The 12,925-nt window shown below is 34.6% G+C and overlaps 3 protein-coding genes and 1 pseudogene across 3 annotated transcripts; 1 reads left to right on the forward strand and 3 right to left on the reverse strand.

Annotated features, from left to right (window-relative positions):
• Positions 1-4,638: 4,638 nt before the first annotated feature.
• LOC120116596 (protein PHYTOCHROME KINASE SUBSTRATE 3-like) lies at positions 4,639-5,821 on the reverse strand. Its single transcript, XM_039137049.1, has one exon. It carries the CDS (start codon positions 5,665-5,667, stop codon positions 4,639-4,641), a length of 1,029 nt encoding a protein of 342 aa, XP_038992980.1. The 5' UTR covers positions 5,668-5,821.
• Positions 5,822-6,691: 870 nt separating this feature from the next.
• LOC120116967 (glutathione S-transferase U9-like) lies at positions 6,692-8,744 on the reverse strand. The gene is made up of 2 exons (XM_039137357.1): positions 8,298-8,744; positions 6,692-7,503 (listed from the first exon to the last, which is right to left on the reverse strand). Exons 1-2 carry the CDS (start codon positions 8,655-8,657, stop codon positions 7,240-7,242), a joined length of 624 nt encoding a protein of 207 aa, XP_038993288.1. The 5' UTR covers positions 8,658-8,744; the 3' UTR covers positions 6,692-7,239.
• A 565-nt stretch (positions 8,745-9,309) lies between these two features.
• Positions 9,310-10,107, forward strand: LOC120116776 (annotated as a pseudogene).
• A 673-nt stretch (positions 10,108-10,780) lies between these two features.
• On the reverse strand, positions 10,781-12,656 carry LOC120116689 (60S ribosomal protein L34-like). The gene is made up of 5 exons (XM_039137126.1): positions 12,647-12,656; positions 12,017-12,108; positions 11,852-11,931; positions 11,041-11,150; positions 10,781-10,932 (listed from the first exon to the last, which is right to left on the reverse strand). The coding sequence occupies exons 2-5, from the start codon at positions 12,093-12,095 to the stop codon at positions 10,839-10,841; spliced, it is 363 nt and encodes a 120-aa protein (XP_038993057.1). The 5' UTR covers positions 12,096-12,108; positions 12,647-12,656; the 3' UTR covers positions 10,781-10,838.
• Between the last annotated feature and the right edge of the window lie 269 nt (positions 12,657-12,925).

Genomic DNA, 12,925 nt, shown 5'->3' on the forward strand with positions numbered 1-12,925 from the left:
CAATAAATTATCACCAATTGTTTGCCTAACCGCGTCAGAAGCCAAATCCTCCACTCTTCTCTCGTACCAGAACCGCCACACGGCCATGAAAACATGCATAAAGGTGCAACCTTTGGCGAAGAACGATTGGGAATCCATGTCCTCAATGAAAGAGACCATGAACAACAAGAACCCGATGACAAACAGGAGCAGACCCGAGAAGGAATCGAAAGTTCGGATCAAGAGCTGGTCGTGCATGATGGCCTCGGTTTTCCTGATTAGTTTCCTAAATATCTAAGCAAAGAAAGAGGGATGGGAAAGTAGATAAACGGCGCAAGGAACAAGGCCTGAATGTAATTTGGTTTTTATTAAACCTATACGCATGGAATAACTTCGGCTTTAAAAGTGGAAAAGTCCAATTTGGTAATATGGGATAATTACATGTGAAAGGTGCAATCTTTGGTAACATTTTGATTCATCAATTTGTTTTTATTTCATATTATTCCTTCACATTTTTTTCATTTTATTTGGTCCCTTAAATTTTTAATTATTCATTTTTTCCTTTGATTCATTTATTAATTTATTTTTATTTTTATTTTATTTTTTTCCTTTTGATTTATTGTTATTATTATTTTATGTTTTTTTCTTTGATTTATTTAATATTTATGTATTGTTTTTAATCTAACATTTTTTTAGAAGAATTCCAACCAAATCAAAGGTAAGTAATTTGAATTGAGTTTTTTTAAATTTAAATTTAAATTTAAATTTTCGCAAATAAAGACAACCGGTAAATTAATTGGTACCGAAAGGACGGTTCAAGGGTGCTAATCCTTCCTTGACCGTAATCGACTCCCGAACCCGACACGTTTCTGGTACAACGCAGATCAGGTAAGATGGTGTCCGACCCACCTAAATTCGTTTTAAAGTGGTCGGTGGCGACTCCAACCCAATTATTTCAAGTCGAAGCCCATTCCGGGGCACAACCGAAAGACGGTTGCGACATCTTTTTTTGTTTATTTTTTCATGATTAAATTTGACGTCGTCTTAATTGATCAAGATGATGTTTATTTATTATTATGTTGTTTTTCAATGCTTTAGACCCTAAGATTAGATTTGGAGACAATAGATTTAATTAAAAACAATGCCATGTCACTCAAATCATATATGATGGCTCAAGAATATTATATTAGCTTTCGTTGTGAATTTATATATGTTTTATATTAAAAAATTTCTAATAGCCGATTAGTTTTTCTTCATTTTTGGTTGATAGGCTATAATACCAACTTTAGGGTTGGTTGTCGCCATCGATTTTTTTTCTTTTGTTTTCTTATATCACAGATTTAATTTTCTTTTAGGTTTTTAGTTTTAAATAATTATGTCTTTATGGCACGTTTTTTATCTGTCTTTATGACATGTTTTTTCTATACTTTAGTACATCGTTTATCATTTTTTTTATTAGGATTTGATTTAACATCGCCACGACTAATCATGATGACACATAATTGTTATCACGATGATCTTTCTTGCTTTGAACGTTCGTATTTGATTTGGATACGCGATTTGCATTCGTTGATAGTTTTCTCACGTCGCTCGACTCTGATTAGCGATTTATCGGTAGTTTTTCAATAACTTGATCCCTTTTTTGATTCGTTTGTCGATACGTTCAGATCTATTTGTATATACCTTTCATTTGAATTTATTTATATCTACCCTTGATTGTAATTATGAGTATTTATCATTTTTAATTAAATTAGCTGCTTTTATAATATATATATATATATATATATAAAAAATATAGAGTTAATATTTTTATTTTTATTTAGAAATTTATTTTTTATTTTACACGAAAATTAAGAAATTAGTTTAATTATTGATAAATATGTGAACTGGAAACATTATTTTATGTTGACTTATTATGTATAAATTATTAAAGTATAAAATTTTATTGATTTTTTACGTACATATTGTTGAATTATAATTTTTCAAGTCAAAAATTTTATAATAAAGTTTAACGGTATTATGAATTGAATTAATTTATCAGTTTTTATAAAGTCTGGCTTTTATTTATATTTATTTTTTTGCTAAATCGAGGTATGGAACTTATAAATAATTAAACAAGTGGGTGTGCTTTCTTCTGAGGTCTGAACCAATCAATGATGCACTATTCCATGTGGTCCAATGACAACTATTCGCATTTCATCCAACAATTTCAATTTTAATGCTATTATTGAATCATACTGGTCCCATCCCAACATTCCATTGCCACCATTTTGTTTAATTTATTAAATTTATATAAAAAGTATTACGATTAGGGGTGTGAAAATCTGGGTACCCGATTATCAGGTACTCGTAACATCCTGGTCGGTGATTTTTTTGTCTTTGTTCCGACTCGGATGTTGCGGATATCCGGTAATCAGGTACCCGAATTTTGCAGGTATACTTTTTTTCAGTTTTAAATTATTAATTTAAAAAATATATATATAAAAATTTAAATGTTCAAAACTTCGAATTACATACTTCAACATCCGAACATAAAATTTAAACATTCGAAATACAAAATCTAATAAGTCATAATATAAATAATCTATTATATATATATATATAAACTAACAGGTACCCGGGAACTTCAATTTTGTGACCCGGGCCCGATCCGGCCGGATAATTTTTTTTTAGAAAATTACCCAATTTTTTTAGGTATGTGTCGGCGAGTCGGGTAGTTTTACACACCCCTAATTATGATTTTCTCAAACAATATCTAGGATGTTTTTGGTACAATAAGAGTAATTAAAGAAAGGGACTATTTATTATATGGGATGCGTTGTTAATAACTAAAAATTAATAAATAAATAAATATTTTTTTATAATCAATTTAGATTATTTAAAATATATCAAACTGAAATAAATATAATTCTTATTATTTTCTTTATTAAAATCACCAACGAAAACATATTTTGGTACCAATATTTTTTTTTCCACATTTCCAAACACATAATGTTGACATTTTAAGACTGGATGTGATGGATAACCCCTCCTTTCCCTCTAATTTCATGTGCATTTATGGTGCACCATTCCCTCTTTATATTCGTAACATGAACTCCAGTCCATGACCTGTAATTTGATAGGAATATATATCTAATACAAATACAATAATATTTTTGTTTAAATATATTCATACTCATTTTAAATATATATTAAGAAAAACATAAAACTCAGATAATCAACTTTAATATCAGTTTTATCAATTGAGTTTTAGTTCGTTATTAGATATATATTTAGATTGAATCGGATCAAAATGAACGAGTTTGGATTGAATACTCAACCGATCGAACACAAATATACTTGGACATCAACCTTGTCATTTTTAGATGGCCATGGAGTTTATGGTACCACCCATATATAAATATATAGAATAATTGCATGTTTATCCATTTGAAAGGTGTCATTGTGGGCAACATTCTTGGTAGATTTGGTCATTAAATTTGATGACACCATTGAAACTTTCAGCTTTCTATTGAATCCACAAAATGGTTAAGTGGAAGAGGACTGGGTGATTATATGCCACATTTTTCGACCTTATGGCGACTTTTTATCCTATTGTTCGCAAATTCAACCTGCACCATACTTTAGATTTAGCATTGTTGTACCTCATTCGGATCTCATCCGTAAGTTATACCTTCGCTATCATTCTTTTATCTATTGAACTCTAAAGATTTTAAAATTTCTTAAAGTCTTCGAAGTTTCATATCCTTCGACCAGTTATAATATTTTGACGTGACCACTCGCAGGCACACGTGATCTACCAACTAAATCTAGTATTTAATAATCAGATCTATTTAGTCAATTAATTTATAAATAAATATTGTTACTTTAAATCTGACACCATGAATATATAAATTACTATATAAATCCGACACTAAAAAGAATCAATCGATATAAATCTCCAAGAACAAAATAATTAGTCCAACCTCCTATCAACAATTGTTAATTTTTTATTTTAAAAACAAAAATCAACTCAAGTCGTTTATCGCTGCATGATGCAGGAAAATGTGTAAAGTGCAGAAAAAGTTGGAGCATAGAACAGCAAAGCAGTGTTTGAAAACAACAAGAGATTAAGTGAGAAGAAGCAGTTGTATGATACCGAAAGCTTAAGGTGCTGGGAAATGGTTAACATATGTAATGGAAGGGTATTACATCAATGGCAATAGTGGGGAGGTGGGACTTATTGGGTCATAAGAAGATGAAATAAATGGGCAGTTTCTGCGATGCTTGTGTCGTCTTGTTTTCGGATGTTTGAGTTCGCAGATAGAGGAATAAAATGTCAAAGCTTTAGGCTTTTTTAAGATAAGGCTCCCAGAACATGAATGTCCCCATGGTTGAATATCAAGAGAACAATAATCAGATGAATAAAGGTAATTTGATTGGACAAAGTGTGGTCTATTAAAGCCTCTTTTTGGGGTCCATTTCGCCTAGCAAAGTTCAGAATCTCCTCTTATGTTCCCATGCTGTTGTGCATTTTTGTAACACTAAAATATATGGACCGTTGTTGTTAAACTTTTCAGAGAGACGTATTCAGTACTTTAAAAGGCAATATCCATGCAAAATATTCTTGACGAGAAATTACATAATTAAAAGATAATTTATGTTCATAGGGAAAAGATTTTAACTATCTATGATGTTCGGACCCTTGGTGTATGCGGTTTCGACGACCATGACTGCTTTGTGACTCTTGCACCCTAATATCCCACCCAATCGGCTTCTCTGTGCTTCTTTGGTTGTATTGGCCACTCTAGTGATGCTTTTCGATCTATTTTCGTTGTGATCGGAAACAAACGAGCAGTCCGCTGCTACGGCAGTGACGACGCTCCATTCGACGCTGGTCTCGCTCGGTGCATACGGACTGTCGCGGTCTATGTTGTTGATCTCGAAGAGATCTGAACTACAATCACTGTCGACATCGTCGTCCATTCTATTGCTTCTCGAAATGGATGAAACGGACGGAGCATTGGGGATGGCATCCCAAGTTAACATGGACAGTTTCCTCTGGAGATTCTTGGTTACGTCCCCTTTCTTCATTGCTGTGGATCCGAATACTTCCAGGGAATTCCGTGGATCATCCAGCTGTGTTTCGAGTTCCGGAATCGGAACTGACCGAAAATTCGTCCGATCGACATCATCTTTCGGACTAAATTTCGGTTGAACCGATTTCCTGCTCACTTCTTTCGCATGAACCCTTCCACGATCAACATCTTGATTGACATAAACAGATTTCCCATTGGAACAAGAGCCAGTGCAGCTAAGATTAGCGAAAAAACTCCTTCCATCAACCCTCTTCTTCTTGTTCATTGATCGATCCTTCATGAAACTTCGTAACAGAACACTTTGGCTACTCCAACTTGCTTCGGAACTTGCACTCGGTGTCCCGGGCCACCGCCGTGGACCCTGCAGCGAATCATCTCGCTTATTCGAAAACTTGTCATCACCATCACCCTCAGCATCGTCGAGTTTTGTACTGAAATACTTTTCAGCTCCGAAGACACTGATTTCACCGTCCGGGCTCTTATTTCTTGTTAATCGAGGTTGTGCAATCTTATGCACAAAGATCTCTTCCGCAGTGCTACGGTAAGAAGAAAACGAGACCTCACCAAGACCGGTGGTTTTCCTCTTCTCAACATCCATTGTATCAAACATGCAGCTGGTGAAAGAAAAACTGGGATTCAACTTGATAATGGATTGATCTTTCAAGTTTCGAGGAGATTTAGGTTTGGGTAAAGCTAGAAAAGATAGCAGAGGTCTGAGGAAGTAGTGGAGATCACTGGGTTTCTTAAGAAGCAAAAGCTGATAATCATGAGATCCTACTTGACTGTGCCTTTGATTGACAATTCATCACCTTTTCCTCTCTACATATACATGTAGATATTTATTCTGTGGACTAAAATGAATATTTGAAGAATTTAGGGAGGCTTATATTACAACCATTAAAATTCATTTTCAATAGGATCATTATCATAAATTGTGTTTAAGAAAAATTGACATAACACGTTAAAAATTCTAAAAGAAAAAATCTTAACTTCTATTCTTTCATATCGACAATCATCACTCTTTTTTTTATCGTTGTTAGATGGTTTATCTTACTAAAAAGATTATCGAACTTCTCTCTTTTTCTTTCGTTCTTTAGATTCAAATTTATCAGGAAAATATTTTAATTTCCTAAATCTCAATCGAAACTAAAAGCTAAAATTTATCAACATATCATTATCAACCGTTAATTCATTTAAAATCGAACTATATTAACCTTCCGACTAAACGGAACCTTCCTTCCATTCAAATTGACCGACCACAGTTTCATCTATGCCCTTCCACAGTGAGAATTATTGTCCTTTGCATTCAAGAATTTAAGTTGTACTTCAATTCAAAACATGAATCTATGTCCAAAAGTACTTTCATTTCAAACATTTTAGTACTTTTACCGTTGATTTGATGACATCTTAAAAAATATTATTTTAACCTTTACTTCTTTTTTTCTATTTTAACTCTCCAACATCGAATTTTTCATATTTTTAATAATTTAAATATTTTTTTATAATAAAAATAAATTAGCACTTTCATTTAATTATTTAGTTTGCATGAAAATCATTAAATTTTAGATGAGTTCATTGATGAATTATATATACATACATATTGAAGTAAATGACCACACTGTAGCCAGTTTCTACCCGTCTGCAGGCTTAGAGCTTTGCCACCAATGAATTCATTATCATGCTCTAATTAGAATGGCTTAATTGGCAAGTTGAAGATATATATGGTTTGTTCCAAGCAGCTTAGCATGTGCAGTTGCAGCTATTGCTTCTGTTTCAACATGCTCCAACTCCAAGCTCCTTTGAGAACGGATGGTGAGAATCAACAACCATCATCTGTAACAACGCCATCATCAAGATGAAAATTCGAACAAGTTATGAGGATATGATCCTCCAAAGACCTATAAAAATGCATGAAAATCTGTAAAAAAAAATGAACGTGTCTATGTTGGAAACATGCACATAATCGACATCTAGGTATGTTGAAAACATGCACATAACCGACATTTAGTAACATATATAGACCGACAATGGTAGATCCACGTCTAGTGTGTTCATTCTGAAATCCGAACTCAAGCCAAAGAAGAAGATTTAAGGGCGATGTCTCTGACAAATTTGAGAAGTGCTAAGGTCTTTTCTTCAGCAGGGGCTAACTCTTTCACCAAAGGCACCTGGTTTATGGCTGTCACCAGGAGAATATCAGCGGAGTTCTTTCTGGTTTAATTATCTGTATGTCAAGAACTTGCTCTTGAAGCTTGTAAGGTCCAAGCAAACAACAAATCAGGATTTCCAGAATTCCCATGTTTTGATGTCTGATTGAAGGAATTCCATTGGGATAAAACTCCTCTATTCCCTCTTCCAGCACTTGCAGTTTCTCCAACAGTTCATCGATCGCCCTCTCCTGTGCCTCTCCAGCAGTTTTCAACACTGTAAACATAGTCTCGTATAGCTGCACAAAACAATGCAAATTAATATTGGATTCGATTTTCAAATCTAAAGAGTGTGTAACTTATGTAGATTATCTTTGAATAAATATCAAAATTACACATTGTTATATCTTTGGAGATTCCGAAAATAGTATCTCTGTCTACATTCAACCGGAGTTTCATACTCCTTGGATGGTTACAACCCTATAATTAGACTTCAGACAGTCTCACGTAATTTACTAGAATCAAACATGCTCCAACATTATAACCATCTTCAAACATGAAGATAATCATCGCCATCATAGATCTAGCATCAATCATCTTATAACTGGGTTATTCATATCCCAAGGAAAGACTGAAAGAAGGGAGCTTTCCCTCTTTTCATCTCTCTTGGCCGGGAACAATCTTTTCTCTTACACTATTTGTCTTCTCTTTTCTCTAAGATAAAAACACCAGCCAACAATCATTATCTTATCTCCTAATTCTTCGTCTAAATAAAAAAAGATAAACTCTCGGTTACCAACGAGAAAAACTTGTTCCTACTAATATACATGAACTTGTGAAACATAATGGTAAGGGCATTCTATTCATACAAAACTAATCACTTCACTTGTAGTTTCTTAACCTTGCCCCATATGCAGTTCATTTCCAATGGCAAGGGCATTATATTCATAGATAATTGCAATACCAAATCTATCACTTTAATAACACCTACCTAACAATTCAAAGATAGCAGTTTGTATGAAATGAAATGCATGAAAAAGAACCAGATATTCAGTAAAAAACACAACTTAGCTTTGGGTTTTTTTCCCTTTACCTGCTGATGAATGAAGCTGGCCCAGAATCGAACATTGGCTCTTCTGTAAGGATCCTGAGGCAAGAGCTGAGGGCCAACCTTCCAGGTTTCATCGATGTATTCGATTATGCAAAGGGATTCAGCAATGGGTTTTCCATTGTGAACAAGAACCGGGACTTTCTTGTAGACAGGGTTGAATTTAATCAACGAAGGGCTTTTGTTGTTTAGATCTTCTTCAACATACTCGAAAGCTATGCCTTTGAGATGGAGAGCCAATTCTACCCTCTTAGCATATGGACTGCGCCATGTTCCGTGAAGCCTCACTGTGTTTGCTTCTTCCATTCCTATGATCTTAAAGTTACATCTTTGCCGAAGCTTCATTTATAGATATATTCGAAGCCATCGCCCATAACTTGCAGTGCACATCAAGTGTTTGTTCAATTCCCCAAGAAAGTCAAATACGCCGAACTTCGTGAGTAGCCAGTCAACATCGTCTGCTAATAGATTCCACTTTACCATGACCCCTTACAGTAGTATTCTGTTGTAACTATCGATATTTTAATTTTATTAATTAAATCAATTAATTATCTAAATATTATCACTCAAATCTTAACATTTGAAGTGAAAGTTCAAAACAAATATAATTATATATTTAATCGTTATTACTTACATATTATTTTAATTTGATATGAATTTTAATTTAATTTAATAAAACTAATAACATGTATTATAATACATGTCTTTGTCTTATTGGATGAAAAATAAATTTTAAAAAGATGACATTGGAAGGTTTCAAACTTGAGACTAAGGAGAATTTGATACAAAAATTTAATTTAACATGTTGAAGAGAGCTCCATCTTAGACAGATGGATCCTGATGAGATCAAATAATCTAATTTTTAAAGTGAAAAGTCAAATGATTAACCATTGTAAAGCAAGTGATGTATTGGAACCAGGGAAAACAGCCATTGTAGAATCTATTTATAAGTAGCAAAAGCAGCAATCTGATAAAAAAAACAAAGGGATAGATGGAGATGGAAGAGGTCAACATGGTGAAGTTGCATGGAGTAGGGGCGGATCCATACTCGAAGAGAGTGGAAATGGCCCTTAGAATTAAGGGCATACCCTATGAATACATAGAAGAAGATATGAACAACAAGAGCCAATCGCTCCTCAACTACAATCCTATTTACAAGAAGATCCCAGTTCTTGTTCACAACCAAAAACCTGTTGTCGACTCCCTTAACATCTTACAATACATTGATTAAACCTGGAAGAACCCTCCTCGGCTTTTGCCTCATCATCCATTTGAGAGAGCTAAGGTTCATTTCTGGGCAAATTTCATTCAACAAGAGGTAAAAAGTAAAAACAAATCGTTGTTTTTTTAATATATGTCGATCGATTGTAGATGTAACAAATGCTAATGTCAACCGTGAACACAGTTGTTCGAGGCCATGACAAGGGTGTTCGTGTCTGACGGAGAAGTTCAAGCGAAAGCAGTCGACGAAATGTACGGGAAAACAAAGGTGCTGGAAGAGGGGATGATGGGGTTTTTCAAAGAGACGGCTTCACCACCATTAGCCTCGGTTGGGACAGAGAATTTAGGGTTGTTGGACATTTTGATTTGTTCAATATTCAGCACCTACGAAGCTTATGAAGAGGCTATTGGGGTTAAAGTTTTGGACACTGAAAAGAGCCCCATGGTGTTCGGGTGGGTGAATGCCATGAAAGAGCTGCCATTGGTGAAAGGCTTATATCCACCTCATCACGAACTTGTGGCCATGCTAAAGGCTGCTAGAGAAAACAGACTCAAAGCTTCTTCCTCAACTTGACCTTGTATTTGACGCCCTTTATATCTGTTAAAATTATATCAGAGGGAGCACTCAAATGCAACCTCAGTTAATACCCATGTTTGATAATTTCTTATAACTTATAAAGAAAGCTCTGCTTATCCACTACATGTGTTTACATCTTCATTTCAATAAATATTTGTTAGGAAGCTAAGATACTCTCTTATATATACTAAAATTTAAGAGACTTGAAAATGGATATCTTTGGACACAAGCATGCTTTACGGATCATATCCGAATATCCATATCTAAAAATGTCTCAGACACTAGTTTCGGACAAGTGAAGATATGGAAAAACACGAACACAAGAAATACCACATCCACGATGAGCCTATACAGTTCTTTTATCGGTTTAATCTGGGCTTCTGTTGGTTGAACGGGTTTTCTTACAGGAATTGAATCCCCACGTCTTGGGAATGTACCAGACTAGATAGACTACAGTTGTAACCGGTCCTGATCAATTTTTATCATCTCCAACCAAAACAATTAAGACCCTAGAAATTAAGCAGTGAGGAAAATTACTAGATAGCATCATCTTTGATGGGTGAAACAGATCCAGAGGCTAGGTATAAAAGATTCTTGCTAGCAACTTCATTAACGTTTAAAACAAGCACCTCACGAGTAATAATGTGCACCATTTCATAATCCTTTAAACTCAAAATTTAATTGAAACAAAGTAGTGTTGAAAATAAAGCCTTCCATTATCTCATCTTTTAGCTCTTAGATGACTGCTTTTCCTTGGCTTTCTGAATCTTCAAAACCTTCTTCACTATCTTCTGTTCTTCAACTAAAAAGGCCCTAATGATCCTATACAAACATTGGAATATCCATTAATTATTCATCAAAACAAAAGAAAAGAAAAATTACTTCGGGTGTGAATCAGATATCAAAATCAATAAATTAATGAAAACACACCTTTCCCTGACTGCACTACCAGATAACACACCACCATATGCACGGTTCACAGTCCTCCTGTTCCTAGGTAGCCTAGACCTCTTGTATTCAGCAGGCCTCAAGTGAGGAATCTGCACAAAAAAGCAGTTAGTGAGTACATCGGGACGATTTCTTACGACATGAAATAGTTAAGTTTAACAAAGACAAAAAGAATTTAGCACTCTGAAAATAATTGAAACACTAAGTTCAAGTTTCCCCAAGAAATTGAAAAAAAAATTTAAATCCCTCGCCAAACTTCATCTCATAGCAACATTCCCATTGTTCGGAAACACACCGTGTTATTTAATGGAGAATAGCCCACCAAGAATATATATTGAAGCAATAATGCAGTATATTTTTACAGTATTGACAGTAAATCAGAATCAAACAAAATGTTTAAGTTTACAACAAGATCTTAGAATAATATTATTGCATATATGAGAATCTATATAACAAAAACAAACTACAAATGTAGCAAACTGCTTTCAGCACTGAATTTTAACTTTGATTAGAAATTCAATCAACAACATATTAGCATGGAACATCATCAGATATCTTGATAATATTAGACAGATAAAATAAAAACACGACATAACACAAAAATAACACGACATGGATACGCAAATTGTTGGATCTAATTATAAATTATCAGCTATTCCTCCAAAAGATAACCCATCAATTCAAAACCTATTACAAGTCTATAAGCATGCTTTTATATTTTCCTTCCCTACTAGTTTTCAACACGCATACAAGATGATATAAAAAATGCTAAAAGTTGATAAAAAGAACAAACCCCTTGGATTCGTTTGCCAGTAACAGGGCATTTGGGTCCGCTAGCTCTCTTCTTAGTTGTCTGGTAGACAAGTTTCCCACCTTCAAAAAACAACCAATGTCAACAAAAAAATAAATGAATTCGTCGTACCTATATAAATAACTCGTTGAAGGAGTATCGATTTACCAGGAGTTTTGACGACCCGGTGCTGGTTGGACTTGGTGGCGTAGCTATGGCGCATCTGGTATGTAAGCCGCTGAACCATTTTACTTCATCAGCTTTGATACGCTGTCACGATGAAGGGAAGAGAAGAGAAGAAATCGAGGAAGCTAGGGATTGAAAAATTAGGGCATGAAGAGAAAGGAATTGGGGAAAATCAAAACAGTGACGTTTTGAGTAAAACAAATGGATTGGGGCAGCAGGTACATGCCCAGATGAAGATAGACCTCAGCCCAGTGGAGAATTACTCTAATGAGGATTAAATCAATAATGGCAGGAGGGCTAGCTGGCGGATTAAAGAGTTATTGAGGGAAGGACAATTCTATTAGACACGTGTCCAAAAATAATAATATTTTGTGTCCAAGTATGCTATATATGCAAAGCTGATGTAAAGAGAAGTTTTAAGTAATTTGATGAATGAATTTCTTCTGAATTCTCAATTCTATTTCCAATTTCTTAATCCTTTCTTCAATCTTCTTGTTCACGACCCTAAATCGTGACAATTGGTATTAGAGTCAGGTTTTTTTTATCCAAAAATATTTTTTTTCTTTTCAAGCTGGGAAAACAAAAGAAACCGCAGAAGATGTTCGACCCTACACCATTGGAATCTCAGGAACAAATTGTCGATCAGTCGCAGGACAAAATTCCCAAGTGGTGGGAGGCACAGAAAGCACGATGGGAGGAACGTTTTGCTGATCTGGAAGCTCGTTCCGATGAAACCAGAGGGTATATTCAACGTCTCATCCAATTGGTCAAAGGTGCTGAGGAAGTAGATCAAGCATTCCCTCTGCACATTCAACAACCTACAGATAAGAACACTGCTAAAATGGCAGGTAATATTCATTTACAAGTGGTTGTCATTACTGATAAGGAGAA

This window comes from Hibiscus syriacus, unplaced genomic scaffold (assembly GCF_006381635.1).
Source record: "Hibiscus syriacus cultivar Baekdansim isolate YM2019G1 unplaced genomic scaffold, ASM638163v2 tig00000061_pilon, whole genome shotgun sequence".
NCBI classification, from domain to species: Eukaryota; Viridiplantae; Streptophyta; class Magnoliopsida; order Malvales; family Malvaceae; genus Hibiscus; species Hibiscus syriacus.

Coding starts and splice junctions, on each gene's coding strand:
- LOC120116596 (XM_039137049.1), bottom strand. CDS start 5,667: ATGTTTGATACAATGGATGTTGAGAAGAGGAAAACCACCGGTCTTGGT.
- LOC120116967 (XM_039137357.1), bottom strand. CDS start 8,657: ATGAAGCTTCGGCAAAGATGTAACTTTAAGATCATAGGAATGGAAGAA. Junction 7,504..8,297: donor CCAGCTTCATTCATCAGCAG/GTAAAGGGAAAA, acceptor TGTTTTGTGCAG/CTATACGAGACTATGTTTAC.
- LOC120116689 (XM_039137126.1), bottom strand. CDS start 12,095: ATGGTTCAGCGGCTTACATACCAGATGCGCCATAGCTACGCCACCAAG. Junction 11,151..11,851: donor CTGGCAAACGAATCCAAGGG/GTTTGTTCTTTT, acceptor TTTTTTGTGCAG/ATTCCTCACTTGAGGCCTGC. Junction 10,933..11,040: donor GGTAGTGCAGTCAGGGAAAG/GTGTGTTTTCAT, acceptor ATGTTTGTATAG/GATCATTAGGGCCTTTTTAG.